This window comes from Amphiprion ocellaris, chromosome 11, assembly GCF_022539595.1.
Source record: "Amphiprion ocellaris isolate individual 3 ecotype Okinawa chromosome 11, ASM2253959v1, whole genome shotgun sequence".
NCBI lineage: Eukaryota > Metazoa > Chordata > Actinopteri > Pomacentridae > Amphiprion > Amphiprion ocellaris.
In genome coordinates this window covers 15,202,406-15,228,533 of record NC_072776.1, presented here as the reverse complement: position 1 = coordinate 15,228,533, position 26,128 = coordinate 15,202,406, and the positions used below count along the sequence as shown (strand labels likewise).

Below are 26,128 nucleotides of genomic sequence, written 5' to 3'. Positions count from 1 at the left end.
TGTCCTAATTTTAATGTATGGTATTTAGGCAAACAGGGGAGCTGAACATACAGGCGACTACTTCAAATGATCAGTAAGTAAGGTCATCACATAATGTAAACCTGGCTCCGCGTTTGATCCCGAATCCATTCAGATAAGGTCATGTGCTCTTTTCTTCTCATTAATCGGTAGATCTGCTGGGAACACTCGTATATGGCATTCATTTGCATTTCTTTAGGGAAATTATCACATTATAAAACATGTTATTCTACCCGACCGCAGAGCAAGACGAACCGTGACGACGACCCGCTGATTGCACAGTATTTACCTCACTCCAACGACTGCATGAAACTTCCATTGAGATCTCAGCACTCAGTTGTGTAATGAAGGTTGGAATTGATACACAGTGACTGTAAATGTGTTGAATTGCAGTCTCGAGCTGTGCCCCCGGTGCCCTGTTTAGACACCGACATTGAGATGGAGGTTAATGGTGCAAAACTTGTGCCATTCACGTACCACTGCACTGCTGGGCTTCATGTCTGAGCTTCTGCTCTGTTTAGTCAAACTGTGATCTTCTCACATGTATATATCTAAAATGGGGTTTATGATAGAGATTTGCATTTACTCCCAGCTGTATGTATGTAGAGATCTCAAAGCTCTGACCCGAGATAAAAGTAATCTGTCTGACATTTGATTGAAGATTATTTATGAATTATGCAGCTTAGAAATGGTGCATGAGGAGAAGGTTTAGAAATGAGTTCTTATCACTCCATGTCAGTTTTTCTGGCATGTTCACTGAGTTAACAAATTATTAGCATTTTTCTCTCCTAATCTTGAGCTGAAAAATGTTTTGAATCTCCGCAAGCTTGCCGTTAGCCTCGTTCATGACTCCTGAAGGCTTGTGAAGGTTTTGTCGCAGCAGTGAGTTGGTACTCCTGTAGTGCGTTTGTGTCCTGGGTTTAGAAAATGCACTGAGCTACCTCTTTTTTTTTAGTTACATGTCTGTAGCAATGCAGTAATGCTGTAACATATCACTTAATTAAGGCTATGAATCAGCTTTTCTTGTCATTGTCAGGTTTTTATTCAACTTGGTGTTGTTGTAGCTGGTTGCAATATAGTGAAATATCTTTTGGGGGCCATTATACTGAGTTCTATTCTCTGCACACAAAAAAAGAGAGAAATCAGGTTCTTTTCCTGCACTGAAACCTCCGAATAAATAACAAGAACTGCTAATGCAAGTGATGAAGATGTGAAGTTACCTCTATCATTCCATCTCCATGTTGTTTAATAGTGGATCGCATTTAATTCGAAGAAGCGTTTTTACCCTTTGCTGTTCTTTGTGATGAGCTGTCTGCAGGGTATTGTATACAGTCCAGTGTGGGGTGAGGAGTCTCTCTCTGTGGTGAGAGTGGGAGAGCGAAACAGTCGCTTCACAGAGCAAAGTTTTGTGTCGTACCACAAATGGACATCTGGAGTGCAAGGCTAAAAGGAAGAAATGGGATGCAGCTAAAATGCAGTAGCTGGCTTTGTGCCCTGCACTTAGAGGCCACGTTCACGCTGTAAATTGTGTTTTACTCTTTTTGAAGACTCATTCCTCACTCTTTTTTTTTTTTTTTTTTTGCTCTTCTGTGTTAAAGATGGAGCGCCAAGAATAAGACGTCACATTTTTCGACTAATGCCTGTTTACTGTTTTGAGAGCAGTTAGTGGATTCCCTGAGGGCTTTTTAAGTCAGCTGTGTGACTTCACCCTTTGATCATTAGTGTGAAGGTGATAAAATGCAGTTTTTAATTTTTTTTTAATGATACTGCTCCCACATGCACATGTGAGTGGTTGAAATTAATATTTTTAGCCATTTTCCTACTCTGTGTGCGTGTTCTAACTAGTCATTTATCTTCTATTAATATTTTCCTTTAAGCATCACCTTAGAGTCTGGATATATATATTAAAAAGGTACAGTGTGATGCAATACAACTCTATTGCCAGCTTACATTGAAATTTTATCAAATTTTGCATCCCTAGACAGTTTAATTTAAGAGGTTGACACACAGATTTAACATACAGATACGCATTCCTTGACATTTTCAAGCTGCACAACAACCAAAATGAAAGGTTCATGATTGGATCATCACATTCTCGATGTTGGTCTAGTCTTTAAAAGTTAATAATGTACTAAATGTCTGGGCGAGAGAGAGTTTTTTCAGTGAAGTACTTTGACTGACAGCCCTGTTGCATATGCAATTGGTCCTGAGAAAACATTCCAAAATATCATGTAAATGTGCAGTTTATGTCACATTGTGATTCAAGTCCTTCTGCTGGGAACTTGTAATGAAGCCATTAAATCAAGGAACGCTCTGTCTCAACCTTAAACCTTCATGAGCCAGCCTTAATGGTTTTCAACTGCCAATCAGTGCTCTGGCATATTCTACCACCCTGTGTAAATGAATTCAAATCCTCCTTCCTCATACTCAGAGAGCCACCCGATGACACGCAGCCTGCCTGGAAATGGATGTCCTCTGGAGAAGCACTGAAGTGATTCCTGCAGGTTATTTAAAAGGAAAACTTGGGACTGTCAGATCACCGTCATAAAGAGGGTGTTTAAGGGTTTAGCCCACCAGGGCTTATGAATTACATGGTAAGGGGCTGGTCTCTTAATGCATTTAGCATGGAGAGACAGAGAATGAGACAAGGCACTTTGGGAGAAAAACACTGGCAAAAGACGTAATGAATTGACATTTAAGGCAGTTACATTATAATTGGTGAGATAGCCTACAGTATATGCAAATGACATGAAGTCAGGCATCTTTCCAGAGCATCTTGCTTATATAGCTGAAGGCTTCATTCTAATGCACTTAGACTTTGTCTCGTCAAGCTGAGCCAACTTTATTTATGTTTCCCCGAATCAGAGATTTATTTTAAGCTTTTATAATGTGAACATAAGACACACTCAGTTGTTAGACTCTCGGTTTGAATGAAGAACACAAAGAACAAAAAATACCTTTAACAGAAAAATTGAGAAGCATCCCATCTCCAGCACGGACAAATATTCAGTAGATGTCACATATCCAGAGTAGTAAGGAGAAATATAATGAGGTCAAAATAGAGAAACAGAACTCCTACTGTCTTTGAACTATATGCGAAGGTACTTTAAAAAATTCTCAGCCTCACCCAGGAAACAAGGAGCGTAACTCTCTTTTGAGGCATAACTGTAAACTATAAAGCCTTATGTCACTGTCCACAACAACTCAAATATTTATTGTCATTTCTTTGCAAGGAGAGGGAAGCAACATTTGGCTGCTTCTGCCAGCTGCATGGACGGACGCATTGTCCTGGAGCAACAGCACTCAAGCTCAGAGCTTCCCTCTCCTTTTTTTAATGCTTCAAACCTTTGAGGTTTTTTTTTTTTTTTTTTTGTGGACAGTTATATAAGGCTTTTTGCCCCAAAATGGGAGTTACGCCCCTTGTTTCCAAGTGAGGCTGAAACCATCTTGAAGTACCTCATATGTATTCTGTTGAGTGTCCATCATGTACAGTACATACAACAAAATGTTCCTGTGTGCAGAGCCCCAGAGAGCAGCTGCTGCTAATATTCTAAAACCTGTCCATCTCTGCTCTGTGTTATCTTGTGGTAATTTAATTAAAGACGCAATATTCATGCATGAATAATGTTATTGGAAACAAACACTTTATCACTGAGATCCTTATGTAATATGTGGTATACCTTTTTTAATGACCTGGTAAATACAGTCTACACAAAAAAACTAATAAAATTATTGGATCGTGTGATACTAACTGATTATTTTGTGTAATAGGTTAGAGAATTTTTGTATATTGCCGAAATGGAGCCAATGTTTTCCGTGTTTTCCATTTCTATCTAAAAGTCTGTCACACACAGCGATCTTGTTTTAGACGTCCAAATGACAACAAAGTGAACAATGGTGCATTAAGTGCTGCAATAATTAGCTCTTGAGTTACTCAGAGGAAAACAATACGTCTCTTCATTTGGGTTGTAACTACCGTGCTGCTGCTCTGTTTCAGCGTGTCAACAGCAGTGCCAAGTCCCCTTTTGGGATTTGCCCAAGTCAGTCCTGTTACCTTCGCTAAATTTGGTGCAAGGTGTAACAAGAGAAAAATGCTCCATCAATCACGTTGTAGATGCAGAAAGAGGAGTTGGAGGAGGGGGGAGGGGGGGTGTTCACAAGCTGAAAAATAAACCAGTGGAAGCTCTGCCAACAACCATTTCCTGGGTGAGATGATGGGAAAACTTCTCTACACTCTCTGGGGATATCATCTGTGAACACGCCGGCGTCCTCCAGAGCCGAAAGTTTGAGAGCGGAACTCAGGCACTTGGTCGGGGTGTTTTGAGCATTCCTGAAGTGAAATCCTCCCTTGCCTCTGTTGCTTGCTCCATCAGATAAAGACTGCCAGTCGGGGCTTAAGTGTGTCAATGAACCCGGGTGGGGGCGGGGAATCAGCGATAAGTGCAGCTTACCTCCTCAGCTGCTGCGCACCAGCCAAATAGAGATTAAACCATTTCAGCCTAATAGCACATGCCAGTCAAAAGTCACACTTGAATACTTGAACCCTCTCTGGCTGGGTCCCCGCCCACACGTTTCCTCCTCCCATTTTCTAATTGCACCGGCTGAAAAGATGCTGCAATTTACCAAAATGCAAAGTGGCTATCAGAACTAGCCGTAAACCCATATGCACCACATCAGAACCTGAGCTCAAGTCTGTCGTTGTCAGCCGTTTCTCTAAATCCTCAACCAACACTCACTTTGAAGGTTATTCTTTTGTATTACATTCAAAAACACACACTCAGTCCAAACCTGCCCAGATCAAAGGCCCTGAGGTCTATTACTGCATAAAATACAGCTGTCCTTCTAAACAGCAGCTTTTGTAAACGGTATTCATTTCTACTACTAATCACTGTTGTGGACATTGCAAAATTACCCACTGTTCCAGGAGATGACTTGACTGAACCCCACAACGTGGCTTTGATTTGTTGTTCAGTCATCTCAGATGTGGATGCAGCCTGTGGTCCCTAAATGAGAGCTTGTGTTGTTCCGCCAGTGTCCCTTATTTAGACATCACAGCACTCATTAGGTGGATCAAGCTGATATCAAAGTCAGAACAGAGACGTCTATGTTTTTCAGAATGCTGGGACCGTCACAGTGTCTGCTTAATGATATGTCTGCTGTCTATTCAGCTCGATTGTTATTTCACTGCCATTTCTCGAGTGCCTTGTCTGTTGACCTCTCCTGCCATGTGATTTCCTCAGCTTTAATGCTTTCATCACTGTCCCCTTTTATTTGATGTTTGGACAAAATGAATCCAATAGATTACTTTCCTGCACTGTAGAAAAATGTATTATAAACGTGCCTCATTCTCAAGGAAAAGCTGAACCCTCAGGAAAGTTGTTTGAGGTCACTATGTTTTCATCAGCTGTAGCTGGCTAGTGATTCCAGTTAAAGTGGGGATAGTGTGGTATCCATATTGTAATTCAAGTGATCTGAGAGCAAACTAGGCTCCTGCACCTCCTCCTGGCTCCGTTATTGGGCTTTAGAAAATCTAGTCTGTGGCAGAAGATTTTAGTCAATCACAGGGCTTTTTGCTAATCAGATAAGACACTATCAATAGCAAATATCAAGTCCACAGTGAGCACAGGATGTGGTGGTGCAATGGGTTAGATGGAGGGTTTGGAGTCAGGAGGTTGGGATTTGAATCTCAGGTTAAGCCACAAATAAATGTTCAATACTCCCTCTCTAATCAGACTTGAAATCAGATTGCTTGTATTGATACGGTAGGCAGGTCCAGCTGGGAAAAGTTCTCTTCCATTAGATCAAACACATCATTTGGCTGTTCAGATGCATAAATCATGCAGTAATAAATCTTAAATGTGTCATTTATACACTTGTCATTATGTATACGATTACCTTGCACAGTCATAGATTATTACTCTGCCCTTTTTTTTGGTAAGGTCTGCCAAATATTTGTGGATTTATGTTCATGAGGTCTTTACCTTTCAAATCAACAAATAAATGTTGACTTTTACCTCGGCTATCTGTGTTTATGTGGCAGAAGTGGTGTTTGGAGATTTTTTATTTTTGTTTTTATCTTATTGCCTTTTCTAGATTTCTCGTACTTCAACTTTAATGCAGCTTTCATGGTGGCTGCATGAATTGGTAGAAAATACTGTCTCCATCTTTGTAATATTTGTCAGTGAGCTCCTCTAAAATGAGAACGTTTCTTCCCACTTTGGCTACATATGTGATTTAGTGTTAAAAGACTCAGGCTAAAGCTCAGGCACTGGACAAAATGTCAGCAACCTCATAACCTGATGATTCTTTAAGAAAAAGTGCTGTACTTTTACTGCAGTGTAGCGTTTTACATTGTAGAAATAGCTTAAGGAAAAATGTAAGATCAGACTGTTTGCCAAACATAACATTAACCCAGGTCACGTTGACCGCATTTTTTTCTACATGTAACCTCACTTTACACAGATAAATTCACTGTTTGACTTATTCCTTGCACTTTTTGCTTGTGTTTCTGACTTTGGAAAGGCCAAAAAAATGACACTGCCCTCCTCTACTCTTTAAATGCAGAGTCTCGCCCTTCCTAGAGCCTGGCAAACACAGCTTCAACGTGTGGAGAAATCCTAAGCTGGACACCTGCCATACCTGGTTATGGTTTCTAAGCTATGATTGCACATCACTGTTCAGGGGACAAATTTAGCAAATGTCCCACTGTATAGTTTTTTTTTTTTTAACTATTGGAGGATTTAAACCTCAATCAGGATCAGAAAATATTAATAACTGAGATTTTTTTTTTTTTTTGAGGGGGGGGGATGTTCTTCTTTTTGTTCTTTTATTCTAGTGTGGGAATTAAAAGACTTGAGTTTGGTGGTGTTTACTGGCTGTGTAATCCTTTGGATTTGAGTGGTGTCACTACAGTACCCTTTTGTTTACACATGGATCACGGATTGTGCCTTTAAAACTCAGAGGAGATAACAGTTAAATGACTTGTAAGATGGATATTTTCTGCAGTGCAGCAGTTTAGATGAGAGGTATAAACAAAGAGATGATGTGTCCCCCACAGAGACAGCTCCTCTGATAGGTTGTGCTGTGATAGCTTATTTAAAGCAGCCTCTCTGTCTTTTGTTTTCTTTTCAAGAAAGATTAAAGAATCTCTTATGCCATTTGATATTTCAGTGGGATGGTGATACTATTGAGTAGCATTGTGCTGGGTTTGTGTGGTGGGTGTTGGAAATTGATTCAAATACAGCTTATCAAAGTCCATGAGGGACTGAGCCAGCAGACTGCATCCAGAGGTTTGTGGGTAATATTCAGCAACTTGTCCAGGCAGAGACTCAGCTTGCTGATTTATTCTTGCACTATATCTCTGCCTTCATTCCAATGCATTGCTAGTACAAGCTGGCACATCCAGCATGTGGACTTTGTCATGTTTATGGTGATGTTCATGATATGAATCTACTCTCTCCCAGGTTTACACCAGATACGGGAAATGCTACACTTTTAATGGCAACAAGACTACATCCAGGAAAACCAAGCAGGGTGGAATGGGAAATGGGCTGGAGATCATGTTGGATATCCAGCAGGATGAGTATCTGCCCATCTGGAGAGAGACAAGTAAGCCTCAAAACTATTTGTTCATTGTAATCCTGTCCTATGCTCCAACATGACATACCACTGCTGCAGTTTAAATCAAAAACAACCTCGATACATTTCTCCGGGTCATGTACTGTAAATAATTTATGTTTTGATTGCTTTGCTGCACCTGAAAAATGTGATTTGTCGAAAGGGAATTCCTGAACCACATGCACTACCCCGGATATGCCCTTGCGTTGTCACATAATATTAATCCTTCCTGGCTTATTTTTTAAACATGACTGAAATATGGTTTTTGGTTAGCGTCAAACCAAGTCCAAGCTGTCAGATGAAGCAGCCATCTGAAATTCTCTTGTACTCTCCCTTTGCAACGTGCCGTGCTCCGTTTCATCCTGATGAGAAGATGAGACGTCCCTGGAGGCCGGCATCCGAGTTCAAATCCACAGTCAGGACGAGCCTCCCTACATTCACCAGCTGGGCTTCGGCGTCTCTCCGGGCTTCCAGACCTTTGTTTCATGTCAGGAGCAGAGAGTAGGTCTTCTTCATCACAACACACCATCCCAGCTCCCCGACCCCCACCGCCTGATTACTGTTCTCGCTGCAACCGTTCGCCCCTGGTGGCTCAGATTGAGGTCTAATAAATCTCTGTGTGCTTAGCTGACCTACCTGCCCCAGCCCTGGGGGAACTGCCGCTCCACCAGCAAAGAGAAGTTCCCAGGATACGACACGTACAGCATCAGTGCCTGTCGCCTGCTCTGCGAGACCAACGAGGTCCTACGGGTGTGCAAGTGCAGAATGGTGCACATGCCTGGTAAGATCATCCCTTCTGTTTTCTTAATTCAAAGCAGAATAGGGGTCATGGGAACAGAGAATGTGTGTGCATGAATTACAAATGCGCACAAATTAATAATTAATTCTCTCAAGTAATGTTACTGTAACTCTAGGTACTGAAGACTGTAGAGCTGTGAACCGTAATAATTTCAGATTTAAAAAACAGATAAGCACAGATCCTTTGTTGCTGATCTTCATAACTTTAAGGGAATGAAATAGCATATATACAGTAACAAAGCCTATATTGTGAGATGTGGAAAGAAATACTCCAACATAGTCAGTGTTTTCAAGTATTTCCATCATTGGTTGGCCTTTGATAATTGAAAAACACCCAGTCAGCCCAGTATTTGCTCGATATTTGATGACCCATTGTACAAAAAAAGCCACCAGTTTTTTGCCCACTTGAATCGTTCCAGCACAGATATAATTTAGGCTGCCACATGCCTGACCTTGATGCTTGATATCTGGAGTGGGATGCTCTTCAGCAGTGCTGCCAGCTCTCTGGTCAGTGACACATCAGACTACATTCTCAATGAGTTTGGGATCCTTTTTCTCATCCATCTCCATCTGTTTGGAAATTGTTCTGTTGTCCTCCTGTGGCTTTCATTAATTATTATGATGGATTATTACCTCTAGTCTTGGTTGTTCTTGTTTAGTTTCCACTGGTACATGGCTTCCAGACTGCACTAAGGACCTCTGACTATATTGGATTATTTGGGCATTTACTCACATAATGACATATTGCCTGGAACACATATCTAATTTAAACCCAGTCTTGAGTTTCATGAAGCACAGAACAAATAAGTTTCTGTCGATGTTATATATTATATTGTTTGGCGTAATTTGTTGGAGCAAAATTCAGTAGAAAAAGGAAAACGTTATTGAATGATTCCCATCATAATAGAAGCAATTGCTATTAGGATTGTTATTGAGCACATTTTATGCCTTAAATAAATAACGGAAATAAGTATTATTGTTAGTGTTTTTATATCAATAACAAGTGTCTAAAGCAATGTTAGTGGCTGTGTGAAACACTTCATGGGCTCAGCTGAACGCTACAATGTACTGATGTTTCTCAGCTATAATTTTAATCACAGTTATCGTCTTTGTTTAGCATGATAGCATGCGAATATATTTTTACTAGCGCTAAGCACAAAACATAGCTGAAGTTGATGAATCTCATTAGATTTTTCCATACATGGTCTTAAACATGACGACAGCACTATGTGCAAAATTCAGAGATCACCAGAGCTATTATAATTCATCCTGATGGTTGCAGGGCACAGACTGTATGTGAAGATGGACAAACTGTCCATGACTTCACATCTAAGCTCACTGAACAGTTGTTTTGAACATCAGTGTGATGGTTCTGGCCAATGGCTGACTCCACCTAACTTAAAGAAAATGCAAAAAAATGAATACAGAGGTGTAGCAGGTGGCCATGCATGGATCCCTGAACCATGGACTGCCCTATGACAGACGAAGCAGCCCACCCCTTAATGATGCATAATTTTAAGTCTGAATACAATTTTTAAAAGATCAGTTTGATTTAAAAAAAAATTTCCACAGTACCGTTGTCATGAACAGGTAAATTAGCCATAGAGACAGGAATCACTTTTTGTACCAGGCCGTAAACATCTTTATTTCTGCTGTTCGGTTGCACATTTTAACATTAAGGTCTTTACAGGTTTACTCACTTTCAGAGACAGCCCCAAGTGGCCTTTCGAGGAACTGCAGTTTTCCTAAATTTTTTAGCCTTCGACATTGCTACTTGGCAAATTCCCTTAAATCTATTTCGTCTATCACTCAAAACTCCTAGTGTGAACTTTCTGCTGGCATGGAAGTCAGGATACATTTTCAGAGACCATCTTTCCGTAGCAATGAATCTAATTGTTGTGGAGACATGATGCAAATTCATGCCTGTTAGGTTGATGATCTTTCTCTGACAGCAGTGATAACTGCAGTACCACCATGTGAGCAGTCCTACAAACGCAAAGTGTGATGTTTGGGCTTACTCAGTGTGTGCATCATCATGGCTCGAGTGCGGCAAGTCAAAGAGCTGAGTCACTGAATGCAAGCTGCTTTGCTGATGTGTCGAACAAATAGGCATGTTGAGGATGGTAGCCTTTAAAGCTAATGCAGCAATCTTACCATGTATACATTCTCATTTCCACATCAGCAAAGTGCAGTTTAAATCCACAACTGATTTACTTAAATGAACAAACTGGTATGAGACGTTTGATTTGCTCTAGAACAAGTTTTGCTACTTATTTAACCCCACACTACATACTATAGGGTTTTCCCCAGAAGAAATCCGATCATTATAAAATATAAATGGTGTGGTTTTCATGTGACACCTTTACATAGGAGTCACACGCTTCAAACTTCGATTTGCAGTCTATAATGGACTGAAGTGGTGGTGTGATCTGAGGAGAATTCGTGCACTCTGCAGTATCTTCTCATGATTTCTAAGATTGTTCTTGACTAAGTAACACACTGGTTGTATCACACTTCACTTGTTCTTGTTTGATGCAACACGCCTGTACAAACATAACTCCAGGGAAATTGTCTTGACATATTTGGTCAAAAAACATTTGATCCTCTTTGAAACAAATAAATGTGACAAACTTGAAAAGCACAATAAATTAGCATAAATATCAGTAGAGGTATTATTATTCAAAAGTAGGAAAATAACTTCTTGTAAGCGTTTTGCATAATTGTCCATCAGTGTCTGATGAGGGCTTGTTTAAATTTCTGACCACTTTTCCATGCAAAATTCTCTCAGCTGCAAACTGTTTGAGGGTTTTCTTGTATGTACTGCCCATTTCAAATCCCCCAACAATATTTCAATGGGACTCAAATCTGGCCGGCTTATTTCTAGGCCATTCCATAACCCTCAAAGACTGCGAGCTGCCCAGCCCCTGAGGCAGCGAAGCAACCCCAAACCATAACATTTTCACCAGCATGCTTCATCGCTGGTATGAGGTTGTTCTCCTAAAAAGCAGCCTTTGGCCTGTGCCAAACATGTCTACTGTTACTGTGGCCAAAAAGCTCTATCTTTGATTCGTCTTTGCTTATAAGCTCTTTGGCAAACTGTATTCTTGCTCTAATTTCTCCGTTGTGGACAGCGATGGCTTCTTCTTGGCACACCACACACACACAGGTCTAATTTGGGCAACATCTTTCTGATTGTAGATCAAGACTTTGACACCAGCAGTTGCAAGAGTTACCTGCAGATCCTGTGATAAAGGTTTACGGGTTCTGAGAGGCTGTTTTGCGTCTAACAGTTTGCTCGTGAGCTGATTTTGCTGGAGCGGCCGGACAAGGACAAATTATCAGTCATTTGAAATCTGTGCCAGTGGAAGATGATTGTCTTCGGAGTGGAATGATATTTCAAATTTTTTAAATCCCTCGCCAGTCTCATCGGCATCCACAGCCTTTATCCTGAAGGCCTTGGAGAGCTGTTCAGTTGTTGGCATGATGACACCACACACTTCAACAGCAAAAAGAACGCCAGACCCCAAATGTCAGAGCTTTAAATAATACAGGTTCTCCCAGTCGCTCCTTAAGGTGGTTCTAATTATTTGCACCTTATCTGGAACCCATTTTTTGGAAGGTGCAATAAATATGCTTAATTTTTCTGTGGTACTCTAGAATGATAAACTTTTTTGATAGAATTATTGTAGTAAGGACTTAACAGAGGTGTGTCAAGAAGCAGCAGAATCACATATTATGTAAATTCTGAAAATGACAAAAATAAGTAAATTTTCTGTCATTTGTTTGAGTAGCTATATCACTTTTATCTGTAGACACTGTTTCCAAGAGGATCACATCTTTCCTCGTTCAAATATGCTGAAAGTCAACAGTGTCTGGGGCTCTACTGTATTCTTCACATGACTGTATATCACATCTACACCTGCACTACAGTTCAAAAGTTTGGGGTCACCCAAACACTTTTTTCCATGAAAACTCACATTTTTATTCATGTGCTAACATAATTGCACAAGGGTTTTCTAATCATCCATGAGCCTTTCAACACCACTAGCTAACACAATGTAGCATTAGAACACAGGAGTGATGGTTGCTGGAAATGTTCCTCTGTACCCCTATGGAGATATTCCATTAAAATCAGCCATTTCCAGCTAGAATAGTCATTTTAGACTGTATTTCTGATTCATTTAATGTCATTTTCATTGAAAAAAAATGCTTTTCTTTAAAAAAAATAAAATAAAATAAGGACATTTCTAAGTGACCCCAAAGTTTTGAACAATAGTGTATATAAATTCCTCTTTCTCACCACTGTGCTGTCTGGCAACATTACTTACTCAGAAATAGTCTTATATTATAGTAATCTTTCAAATGAATGACATAAGTAAGAAAAAGGACAGCAGAACAGGAAATGAACAGTTGGGGAGGACAGAGCAGAGGTGTTTGGAGTGCGGCAGAATCTCTTAGCTTCCTGTGATGATGTATCACAGCAGATATGAAATTTATTATGTCAGATGTAATAAATGTAGAAGCTTTTCCAGGCCATTTGCTCCCAGAAGAGGGCTTTGGTCAGGTAGCAAGTAGCTCGCATTACTTCACTGCACTTATCAATAGTGAATAGAATTTATTGTTGCATATGAAATGAAATCCTGCCATAAGGGTCCAGAAAGCAATTGGTTCAAAAGCTTTCCGAGGCGAAATGAGACTAACTTGTGAATAGAAAATAGTTTTACAGCCTTAAAGTGACCACACAGTGCTCTGTAATTTCTCCAGCAGTCCTCTGTCCTCTCGGCAGCAGCAGCAGCCGTGTTACTGGGTGCTATTACAGATTTCAGTTTGTTACATTGATTCATGCTTGGTTTGTTTTAGAGGAAACAACACACATGTTTGTAATCCATTTCTGTTCTTGTGCTCACTTACATTATCCAGCAGCTCTTTACAGCCTCCTCAACATCCCAGCAAATTGTCTTCACTTTGAGTCTGCAGAGCCAGTCTGTAGTCAGTAGCCCACAATTTTGGACTATCTTGTGCCGGAATAGTTTTGTTGTCGTTTGTTTTTCTTGCCTTTTTAAGATGCTGTTTTCAAGTCATTTTTATTGTCACATCCACCACGTAGATGATGCTTTCACATTCATGCCTCTGTGTTTGTTTGTCAGCAGGATATTACAAAAGTGACTCCACAGTTATCAAAAATTTGGCCAAACAAATGATGGAGTTTTGAGGTGGATTGTGCCACCATGTGGTCACTTACAACGCTCATAACCCTTGAACTGTGAGGTCTAGAAGCAAAACTGTGTTTCCCAGACTGGCCTGCTTCAAGATTAATATTTCAGTGTTTCAGCCTATTTCTATATTTGGATGATCACCCAAAAAAAGCTATTAACTTGTTCTTGTTCTTGATGTGTGGACAGCAGACAGAAACACTGCACAGCTTTTGCCTCCACACAGAATTTTTAAGACAAAAAAATATATATATATATAGTGAAATTTAAAGAATATGTTAAATAATATATACTATTTAGTAATGGCTTCTTGAAATCACTCTTTGAAAAGTTATAAGAAATCTTGCTTTGATGAGAATCAACTGACAGTGTGATCAGACACAAGTTTACTGTGTAATAATTAACATTCCTGAGCGACTGGGAAGGAGACTTCCACAAAACATTAACCCCATGAACATTTCACAGACAGACAAACAAATTAATTGTGCTGCTGATGAATACCTGTCATTAATGGCCCAGGCAGTATGTTTGTCTGCATGGAAGTGACTCATTGATTGTTTTTTAAAGACTTTCTAAATATGCCTCGCGGGTGGAGCCAGCATGCTCCATTTCTCAGTGCAATCAAGGACAGACGTCCAAGATGGCCCGGGCTGCGTGGATGGAAGTCATCCTCTGTGTGCCTGCCTTCATTTGGAGATGAATGATAAGCTGTGGACTGTTGTTCACAGCCACGCTTCCTCATTGCAGCAGACACGGGTCACTGATCATTTTGTTTCTGATTGATCAGACTCATTTTCTGCTCTCCTTTCCAGGAACTGCAGATATCTGCCCTCCCAGTAAAGTCAACTGTGTTGACAAAGCACTTGGTAAGAAACAATCTTCCTTCATTTCTTTTCTCATTACAATAGACTCCCCCACAGGGAAATGGAAACACAATCAGTAAATATGATAAGGATTTTTTTTTTCTGTTATACAAATACCTGGAGGTAGACTGGATATTTTGAAATGGCTTTTCTTCATTGTGATTTAGTCACTTTAGAGCTTGATGGCTCTGCTGCTTCCATTGTTGAACTGTTAATATTAAACCTACACTTCATTCCTGTGTATCTGCATCCCCCACCCTCAGCCTTGACTCTGACCTCACTCCGCTCACAGAGCAGATAGCGTTACTGAACCTTGACTTCAAAGGCATTCCAATGAAAAAAAGAAAATACAGGGTTTTTTTTATTGGCATGACAGACATATAACTAGAATTATCATTTCTCAGCTGAATAAGCCTGAAATTTAATTATGTCTCTCTTCACTGAATTCAAACCCTGTTTAAAATATGGCTGAATGAAATCTTAGATATATCTTACATGAATGGAGCATATTCATGTGGGTCATATTCCTGAATCAAATGGTGTGAATAGATTCACCCTCTACGAAAGGTAATACATTAAAATATAATTTATATATTTGTATTATAAAGGTGTTTTGTTCCCGTATCTGGCAGAGAATATATGCCATCATGCTCCTGCATACAAATAACCTAATTGTTAGAGTTATTAAATACATAAATCATCAAATTATAATTACTGCTTTCAGTGCTCACTCTACCCGTTTTTGTCTGGAATGAATGCGTGCGGAATTTAAACAGAGAGATTGGGAAAAGCTATTTACTCTCCTGTGAGTGTTGTGTTGTTTAAGGATTATAAATATATATTTGTTAACATGCAAGCCATTGGTGCCTACATGTTAATTGGGTGTAACGTGCCAAAGTCCTCTGTCGCACTTTACTGTACTTCACCAGTGAGCAAATGTTGACACAGAATTACTGCTAACACCGTCCCTATAGCTGCTGTCTATTAGACTATACGGTTAGATTAACACATTATTTTATTAAGATGCTGATTGATGCTGGTCTGTTAATTCATATCATATGTTTCAAATATGGAAGCACCCACTGCTAAAGAAGGGTATAAAAACTGAACATGAGCTCGAAATTATTGCACAGTTTGTCCTTTATAAACTATTGATTCTAGATTTACTTTTAATGCTATAATGAATTTGTTAAATCAAATATACAAGGAAAGCTGGAATAAACATCAACCATGAGGAGTAACATAATTTCCACACAAACTGTAGTGAAAAAGCCACACAACAAAAGGCTTACTCATCTGTATTAATTGGTATATCGATGTATATTTTACTAAATCAGCACATACACTACCGTTCAAAAGTTTGGGGTCACTTAGAAATGTCCTTATTTTTAAAAGAAAAGCATTTTTTTCAATGAAGATAACATTCAATTAATCAGAAATACAGTCTAGACCTTGTGATAAATGACTGTTCTAGCTGGAAACGGCTGATTTTTAATGTAATATCTCCATAGGGGTACAGAGGAACATTTCCAGCAACCATCACTCCTGTGTTCTAATGCTACATTGTGTTAGTTAATGGAGTTGAAAGGCTAATTAATGATTAGAAAACCCTTGTGCAATTATGTTAGCACATGAATAAAAGTGTGAGTTTTCATGGAAAACATGAAATTGCTGAGGTGACCCCAAACATTTGAATGGTAGTGTATGCATGTACATTTGTGCTCATCCAATTGTCACTTAGTAAAGTAAATCTATTTAAATCATCGTCATGAGATTTAACATGTACCACAATGTGTTCCTAAGTTGCTGTAGTTACCTGTAGTCTGTAGCTTGTTTATTCATTTGGAACAGTGGTTGAAATGTTGACTGGATCTAGTTTTGAAATGTCTTGAACCAGCTGATTAGAAACGCATCTTTTCTGTGAGTGCGGTATAATACAACCTAAATGAGTACACCCCTGTGCAATATCACTTAAAACAGTCAATTCATTCAAATCTGTATCAACCTTCAATAAAAGGACATTTCTTAGTTAGCAAATAAAGGATTTCTTCTTATGAACAAACCAAAACTTTGAATATTTAAGAAAGATCATGTTGAAAATACAGGCCTCAAGTGGAAACTCAATGACAAAAATAGAAGTAAATATATCTGTGATCACTAACAGACAAGTTAAAAGACCTGTGATCATTGCAACAAAACTTCCCAATTAGCCTAACCACATAAAAATTGTTCTAAAATGAACAACAGAACTTGGACATATGGGCCGTATCTAATCTGTTCATCTGCCTGATGACTCCAGATGGAAAGGAAAAGTCAGACGACTGGAAAAATCTGATTGTGAGTCCTTGCAAAGATGGAAAAGGATACAGAAAGATCAGCGGTGAACTAAAAATCAGCTGAAACACAGTTTCAGCAGTAATCAGGAGGAATAGATTAAGTTGTAGTACCATTAATCAGAGAGATATTGGCGTCCTCCTAAAAAGTTACCACGGACAGTACGCTTCTTGTACAGTCTGGCTCTGATAAACAGACAAGCAAGTGCTTTAGACTTGGCACAGGGTTATCTATGGAAATCAAAGTTTCTGTGAGAGATCAGACAGTGAGAAGGACAATGCTTAATGTCAACCTCTATGGACGCCATCCAAGAAAAACTTGCTTGCAACTCAGTAGCAAAACTGCAAGGCTAAACTTTGTTAAAAGGCATGAAGCAAAACCTGAGAAATTCTGAGAGCACATTCTTTGGTCAGATGAAACCAAGATAGATTTGTTCAGCTCTTATGGAGTCCAGCATGTTTGGCATTAACCCGACCAGGACTACCACAGTGAACGCACAGTCCCGATAGTGAAGCACAGAGGTGGGAGTGTGATGATATGAGGCTGCATGAGTGCAAAAGGTGTTGAGGTAACGACATTCCTAGATGGCAACATGATTGCCTGTGGATACACCAGAATACTATCTGACAACACGACTCCCAGTTTGCAGAAGCTTGGCAGAAGAGGAATATTCCAGCATGATAGTGATCCAAAGCACACTGCCAAAATCACAGTTTCTGAAAAAGAAAGTGAAGACTACAACCTGCCCAAGTATGTTTCCTGACTTGAATGTAACAGAAAACCTTTGAGGTGTTTTACAGAGAAAGGCAGAGCAAGAAAACCCCTCCAGCAAAGACCAGCTGTAAAAACATTCTCTGAAGAATGACAGAAATGTCCAGAAATTTGTGCAACACTGGCATCCTCCATGTCGAGGACTGAGTCTGTCATCATAAAAAAAGGTGGACATACAGAGTACTGAAAAAAAGAAAATATTCAAATATCAGTTGTCAAAGCGTACTGACCTCTGTTGCATTAAGTTCCTAATGTGGAACCTGAATTTTTAGTTTCCCCTTGTTTAACCTCGAAGTAATGCAACTGTGATATTGCACAGGGGTTTACTCACTTCTTTGGTCGATTGTATTTCAACAGACAACATTGAAGCTGCATCAATCAGTATTTTTAGTTTCACAATTACTCAAATAGAAATGAGTAATGTAAAAGAAAAAGTTGCATGTAATGACAATTATGAATCTGACTTCAGTGTTACAGTCCTTTTTGTGTCTACATTCTGCCTAGTATCATGTATGGTTCTCTGCTAAAGTGAAATCAGCTCTGAAACTGACCCGGTCTGTATCTGTTAACCCCCCCGGCACTGCACTTGTGGTACAGCACAGCTACAGAAGAACAGTGGGGATACCTGTCCATGCGAGACTCCCTGTAATCTCACCCGCTACGGTAAAGAGCTCTCCATGGTCAAAATTCCCAGCAAAGGCTCGGCTCGCTATCTGTCCAGGAAATACGACAAGTCGGAGGACTACATCAGGTATGACGGAGAACCTTGAGCAAGACTTAACTCACTTATGAGCAGTGATGTGGTGCTCAGTAAAAGGGCCATAAACTATGACCTCCAGTCTGTTATCACCAACACAACACACACAACCACAAATACAAACAAAAATCTTGTTGATTTTAACGCAGGCATCACTTTATTTTTTGACTGCTAATTGGAAACAGATTGTCAGAATATATGCATCATTTTTTAATTAATGTTCCAATTGTAATCATTAATTGTGTTGTGTTTGAGATTCTAAGTTTATTGCTGCTGTTTAGATCATTTGCAATTCCTTGCGGGCTCCTTTAGTCTTTCTGTTGGGTAATGGTCCATTAAAATCAAACATCTTGATAATGATTAACTCCATTAAATATATTAGTACCACGAGGAAGATGTAATGTCATTTTTGGGAAAGCTCTAGATAAAAGCAAGTAAATTGTGTTCGGACATCGTTTCTTCTGGTGTAGTGAACATAAGGCCTTCTACTAGCATTTAATGCTGTTCTGCAATATGTTTTATGGGACATTGGCTAATATTTCGATCATAGCAAGTTCAGTGGAGTAACTAATATGCTTATGCTGTAATTCCCCTCAGTGCCTAATCATCAGGGATGTAGCGGAGGGTAAATACGCCTAAACCAAAGAGCACATGCTGCTTCACCGCATTTAATATTACCAGGCTTTGTAAATCCAGAGAGATCAGGGACATGGCAGTGACTAAGCAGGCTGTCAGCACATCTCAGTTAAACCCTGCAACACCTCATTATCTCACAATCGCTGGTTAGATTTGTGTAAAGCACTGCCGGACTGACAATCCTGTCATGACAGTTTCAGGGAACATAAAAATCACTTGATATGTTTTTATTTTTGTTTTTCAAATTATATTTGCAGTGAATTATGGAACAGCTCAAGTTTATTTGTCTTTTATGCCATTTACACTCCGTTTGTTTTTCCAGAGACAACTTCCTAGTCTTGGATATCTTCTTTGAAGCCCTTAACTATGAAACAATTGAGCAGAAGAAAGCGTACGATGTTGCAGGTTTATTAGGTAAGATTTGTATCCATTTTCACCCTATTTTCTCAATGTTATATAGACTTGCTGGAGCAGAATGGAAGTGCTTTTTATAGTTGCCATTAGCAGAAAATAGGAACAGCTTTGTTCCTGAGTCCACTGTGCCTCTTGTTAAGTAGTTAAGTACTTTGTTTTCAGGTGACATTGGTGGACAGATGGGCTTATTCATTGGAGCGAGCATCCTGACAGTCTTAGAAATACTGGATTACATCTATGAGGTACAGTGTTCATTCAAACCCGCGCACACGAGCCGATCACAACATGAAATCAGACCTGCAGTGTCTGTGGTATAATTAGCAATAATTAACAGCCATTGTCCTGCTGGATATTAGAAAGAACTCTGTTGCAAGCAAAGAGTCACTATTTACAAAACACATTAGTGCTCCTTTGTTTGCTTTAATTTCCCTCAGTATTGACAAAGTATTGTTTTTTTTATTCGCCAATGTTTCCACTGAGCACGTTGGTATTCCTCAATGTTCTTCCCACACATTATCATCAGAAAATCTGACGACAGGACTGGCAGTGCGAATGTTATCGCTTATTATACATGGGAGAAGTTTTATTTGATTCCCAGGCAGGAGAAGCTAATATCCGCTCAGGCCTGAGCAGAGGACATGCTACTAACGCTGATCATGAAATGAACTCCTGCCTCATCTGTATCCCCTTTAAGCCCCGTAGCCAGCTGCCTGCTGACTGCCAAACATGTATGAATAAAGCAAAATCAGAGGGAGGGACTGTAACACAGACATCATGTTGGATGAACTCTTCACGCTGCTGCAGCTCATGTCTCCCTCCCTCATCTCTGCTCTTTCACCCTCTCTGCTGCCGTGGTCTCGGTGAAACCAGGTCATCAAGCACCGGCTACAGCGTCTGCTGAGGCCGCAGAAAGAGGAGAAGAAGAACAAGCAGCAGACCAGCACTGTTGCAACAGTGGGTCTAGAGGAAATGAAAGCAAAGGTACAGCACACACTGAACTGTAACAAATAATACATACACTGTTTTCATGCTGAGTGTACAACTTACCCTGTGGCGGTGGAGCAACATTACAAAACAACAGAGGAGTAAGTAAGAGAGAAGCAAATGAATACGTTTCCACTACTAAAATAATGAAGAAGTTCAATGTTCCTAATTCGTCTTTACCACCATGCCAAGCACATCCTCCCCTAGAGCTCAGATCAGTTACTGTAGTTCTGAACAATAGACTTCTTATCTCATATCTAACTATAATAGTGTCCTAATTCTATAATACATACAAAAACCATAGCAAGTGGTAAAAAAAATTCACTCTTGAGCTCATCAGTGGACACAGAGTTAGTTTAAGAATTAGTTTAAGACAGAGGCAGAACCCCCCATTTATTGTCAATTTTTATTTGGAAATAAATTCATGCTAACCTGGATTTTTTTTGTTATGTAGGAGTTCACCATATAGTTTAAAAATGTACACAGTGCTGAAATGTACACTACCAGTCAGAAGTTTGGGCACACCTCCTCATTCAATGCTTTTTATTTCATTATTTTGTACATTGTAGATTAATACTGAAGACATCAAAACTATAAAATAATACATATGGAATTATGTTGTAAACAAAACAGTGTTAATCTTCAGTATTAATCTACAATGCTGAAAATAATACAAGTAAATAAAAGCACTGAATGAGAAGGTGTGCCCAAATTTTTGACTGGTAGTGTTATTTATCCTAAACCCAACCTTTAGGACACAGATATGAGACTTATATTGATCTGTTCATCTCACTCTTGTAAAGAAAGTAAATAAGCAACACCTCAAACTGTTTTTCTTCACCTCTTGATGCACAACAGGGGTCAAAAGTGACCCAAATCCAATGGAAACGGGTATCTCCTGACCCACGCTGCACATCAAAGGGTTAAAATTACAGTTTTAAAGCACCACAAGTGAAGTGCCCATGTAAAGTGTGAGTGAAGTACAGCAGAGACAGGGTCGAGTGTTCACAACACATTTTTGTCCAAACACCGTCACATGTTATCAGGACATGATCTTGAAGTTGACTGTCTTGGTTGTGTTTCCAACAGGAGCCCAGTGACATGACACGGAGTCACCCAGAGGGAGCGTACGCCAACACGATTCTCCCCAATCACCACCACCCTCACCCTCTCCCCCACCCTCACCCCCACCGCCATCACGCCGGACACCACGGGGTGTTTGAGGACTTCGCTTGCTAAAGCCAACCATTGTTTCCAGTCCTGGTGACAACAAAAGATAAGAGCTGTCTGTGTTGAGATCAATGACAGACCCGTGGCATTTCTGTCATTCCTTTGCTGTCACCAGTGAAAAGCTACAGCCAAAGTCAAACACCAAACTTGTGCTGCTAACAAACCACTTGTACGTACAGTATGTAGGCACAAATCGGACACGGCTTCTTCTTCTTCTTCTTCTTCTCCCTCTTTCTCTCTCTTGCTCTCTGTGGACGGGACTCCACTCAACTCTGCCCTGCTTCACTCTGTGATTCCAGGCACTGTGATTTCAGGACCAACTTTTGGTACATGATCACTACATGGGAACAAGAGGAGGACTGCATGTCACCTTGATCCAGTTTATACTCCAAAAAAAAGGGGAAATATGATTTATTTATTCAGCTAGCGTCTCAGATTTCTTTCTGTCTATATCCCTTCATATATTTCTCCTCAAACTACTCCTTCTTCTACATGGAGAACACACTGTACCATATCAAGTCATTGCACATGATACATTATGTAATTATTTAAAGAGATACTATTATCTATATGTTCTATATTGTATACAAGAAGACAATACTTCAGTAAGCAAACGTTATTCGTGTTGCACCATCCAAAGTATGAGGGGAATTATTTAGGCTGAAATGTATGAACTTGGCTTAGAGGATCTAGCAGCATCTTTCCACATGATTCACTTTGTCTGATTTGTGGTTAAGGTGTTAGAGAGTAGCATTGTACTTGTACATAAAGTCCAACTTAAAAATGAGAACGTTCTAAAAGTTCTGTTTCAATGGTTGTTGTTTATATTTAGTTAATATATAACTTATGTAACATTGATTTTAGTTATTTATACATTTTAGAGAAGATTTTTATATGAAAATAGCGATCACGATTGTAGCAAATACTGTTCACGGCGATAGACTGCCAAACACCGACACGTTTGTCCAGGTAACAAGAACGGACTGTTTGGCTCGTCAGTAATGTTTCCATCATTTCCTTTTTGTACTTGCTTTGTACAAGATGACACACAAATCCTTTGCATATGGATGATGTTTTCAGCTTTGACTTGTTTGTATTTGAAGTTTTCTTTTTCTCCCAGCCATTTCCGCCCACCATCCACTCTTCTCTTTGGTTAGCGTCAAAACTTTAAGCTGACATAAGCAATAACAGACAGAATTTTATTTTTATTTTTTTCGCCAAGTCATCTCCTTCTGCTGTGGGCCAGAGCCACTGTAAAAATGCAGCAGCTATTTACAGTGTGGAGCCGACATCAGTGTGTGTGTGTGTGTGTGTGTGTGTGTGTTTATTTATGTGTTTGCATGCGCACTTTAACATTTTCACACACTTGACTGAGCACATTAGACTGACACAGCTCAGTTGAGCTGAACCATGGAAAAAAAGGAGGAGAATAGAATCAGAGTATTTAGAAAGAAAGCGAGGAGAGTATTATTGCAGTCGTCAGGTTTTTATCTACCAATTCCAGCTCTGGAGACACAGAGAGAGTTGTAATGTAAACAGACAACGGCTGATGTATTCTTATTGGTATACTTAAGCTTGAAAGGGCGGGACAAGGACATCACAAATTTTTAAGAGCACAAGTTAGTAAAGAGGGAGTGAAAAATAAAAACAAAGACTCCGAATCAGACTTGTCACTTCATAGAAGGTCAGCTTAGTCACTGTCAGCCTTTTTCCACTGCATGGACTTATGAAGCTCGTTTAAAGGCCTTTTAACAACTTACAAAGAAGGATTTGCTTTGAGGTTTTCTCTTGTCTCATCCATTACAAATAGACATTTGGACTGAGTGGGTGACGACAAAGAATCACACTCAAAACAAGGCTCTTGAAGTCGGCACCTCTTTATTCAGCAGAAGCTCACACAACACGGGGTTATGGGAGAGGAGCTCCCCGAGCAAAAAGGACTGTCAGTATTTATACCCCATAGCCTGTAGCCTCTGTTTGGGACAGCTTGTCTTTATCCTGTTATGGGAGGATAGCTCTATGTTGTTCTTCCATCTTACATGGGAACGTAACACTAAGTTCTCTCTTATCAGGACTGCTGCATATTCCCACAGAATCTCAGGAGCCTGAAAGAGACAAACACAATCCCCATTGTTTTTCCATCAGACTGTTAAAACTGTACAAGGTCACATAACTATATAATGCTTATAGTAGAAGAGTTGTGTAAGCAGCTGTGTGAGACAACAGCTACAGCTACAGGTGTTAGTTTCAGCTGGTGGGAGCAGCACAAGCCAGAATGGGATCCTACACTTACAGTTCATAGTTTTTCACTTGCTTCATGCGTTGCCTTCACTGTCAGGCCGTGCCTTTTGTTTTTAAAGGTTGAATTGCCCAATAAGAGCCCAGACGTATTTGTCCAACAAACATTTTCCAGCTCGATACCCTCGCTGTGACGTGACAGCAAATCTGCTGCATCGATTATAGTCAAACGCACTTCAGCAAACACTACAAGTACCTGGAACTTGCTTTTAGTATCACCTCCTGAGCAGAGCCCAAATTTATTTACAGCTACCACACCCCCCCCCACCCCCGAAAAAAGCAGACAACAGTAAAGAGGGGAGAAAAATCAATAGCTGCAGGTTATGTTTTGTTGTTGATTGCTACGCTTAAGTTCCTGCAGTGGAAAGAAATGTACACAAGGCTGCCCAAGTAACTATCAGCTGGATCTCTACTAGCTGGGAAAAATATTTAGCTTAGCTTGACTTGACACCAATCTTTGTGTGTGAGTTCTTTGGGCTTCATGATGTAGTTTCCATCTTTCTTACTTTTTTTTGACTTCTCTCAAAAGTTAGGGTAAAGTCAGACTTGTATTGTCTGCAGCTCATTGTTCATGTACATTTATTACCGGAAGTATTTAGGAATGATGCATGATTGAAATGCTTTATGGGCGCATTTTCATTTCTGATTGATTTCTGATGTAATCATTTCTGTCCCATCATCCATTTACACACTGGACCATAGTAATGTAATTGCAGCCTTGCTGTTAACCAAACATGATTCATATTCAGTTGTACCATGTGCTGTATCACAAATCTTCCATCTTGATTGAGCCTGTTAGGAGATTATTTGCTATCATGCTGCAGTTTGGATTTGTTTGTGTCAAAACAGACATCAGGCATCGTGTTTTGGTGGCAAAGTGTGAACAAAAGTTGTTGGACTAAATTCTAAAGTTACTGCACAAAAAGGTGGCAGACAATCCATACTTCACATACATGAGACCTTTTTTTTTAAAAAAAAAAGTCACATTACGGAATTTCATGTTAACAAATGACAACATAATTTTATGTGTTAATTTGATTGGTGTATTCTGTTGCTGCAATATTGTCATACATTACTTTGGCTCACAACGAGATTCCACAGTCACCATCTGTCAGATCCCCTCCTCCTTTCAAGTAATCATGGGCTATACATGGCTGTTTAATATTCATAATCATGTGTCACTTTGACATTTTCAAAAGGTTCCCAATCACAGTCTCTGATGGCATCCTGTACAGGCTATGCATAACAATCTTCTCCTCTGTCATCAATAATTGTAGCTATCCTTGGAGAAGTCACACAGGGCCTGGTGTGTTGAGATGAATACAGGGCTGCATTTTTATCGTGGAGTTTTGTTTGAATGTTGGAGCCAGGAGTTGATGTGGGAAGACTTTTTTGTCCTGAAGATGAATGTTTAGCTGCACTGTAAAACACAGCTGGGTTCATTTGGCATCCAAAAGCATTTAGAAAGGCAAATAAGTGAAACATAAAGAGCTGATTTTACGGCAGCAGTCTGTGTGAGGTGCCACAGGACTGCGCAGTGGGCAGCAGGTCTGTACTGTAGCAGATGGAACGACTTCCCTGCTTGACAACATGTAGCTGACATTCCTGGGATTCTTCAAGCCGCTACTCTGAGCTCCTTTCTCGCACAGCTCTTTGAACCGATCTTTTTATAGCTCCATGACATTGAGCCTGTGTGTGCTTATTGCATTATCCATAAAAATTAATGTAATCCAACCAGCCACAGATGTTAAGTTTTGAATATCTGCCGTTTTGTCCTCTTTTTTTCCCAGTTGAATATTTTCCTAGCTGAGGCCTGAGAGAAAAATATAAGTGCAGGGTGATGCAAGGAGCTGTCAGGAATTCACACGGAGCAATTTCATCCCATATCTGACAGAAATGGAAATGGACACATCCCTGCAGCAACAAGGAGTGCTTACATTTTGTACAGAAGTGTGATCTTGTGATTATTTCCTCTGTTAGAACACATTTTTTAAATGTTAAATATGGTAAATATAATGACTATTAAAGTTTAGATAAAAACCAGTGCCTCTTAAATCCGGAGCCGAATTCCCTCTATGTTGTCTATTTTTTTCCTTTACAACACAGTCAAAATATATCTCTGATTCCATCCATCTTTTTAAAGCATTTCCTGACCGAGACATGTTTTTGACTTACAAGGTTACAGGAAAGCATCT

General features: G+C 39.7%; 1 protein-coding gene across 2 annotated transcripts in view; it reads left to right on the top strand.

Annotated features, from left to right (window-relative positions):
• asic4a (acid-sensing (proton-gated) ion channel family member 4a) overlaps positions 1-25,988 on the top strand; it is an 87,889-nt gene extending 61,901 nt beyond the window's left edge. The window contains exons 2-10 of one of the 2 annotated variants that reach the window (XM_035950485.2): positions 7,482-7,626; positions 8,006-8,136; positions 8,263-8,416; positions 14,459-14,512; positions 18,212-18,365; positions 19,330-19,421; positions 19,584-19,663; positions 20,292-20,402; positions 21,495-25,988. In XM_035950485.2, coding sequence (XP_035806378.2) covers positions 7,482-7,626; positions 8,006-8,136; positions 8,263-8,416; positions 14,459-14,512; positions 18,212-18,365; positions 19,330-19,421; positions 19,584-19,663; positions 20,292-20,402; positions 21,495-21,644 — 1,071 coding nt within the window. In that variant the 3' untranslated portion in view covers positions 21,645-25,988. The remainder of the gene's footprint in view (positions 1-7,481; positions 7,627-8,005; positions 8,137-8,262; positions 8,417-14,458; positions 14,513-18,211; positions 18,366-19,329; positions 19,422-19,583; positions 19,664-20,291; positions 20,403-21,494) is intronic. The other variant, XM_023275213.3, reaches the window with a different exon arrangement.
• Positions 25,989-26,128: the final 140 nt, after the last annotated feature.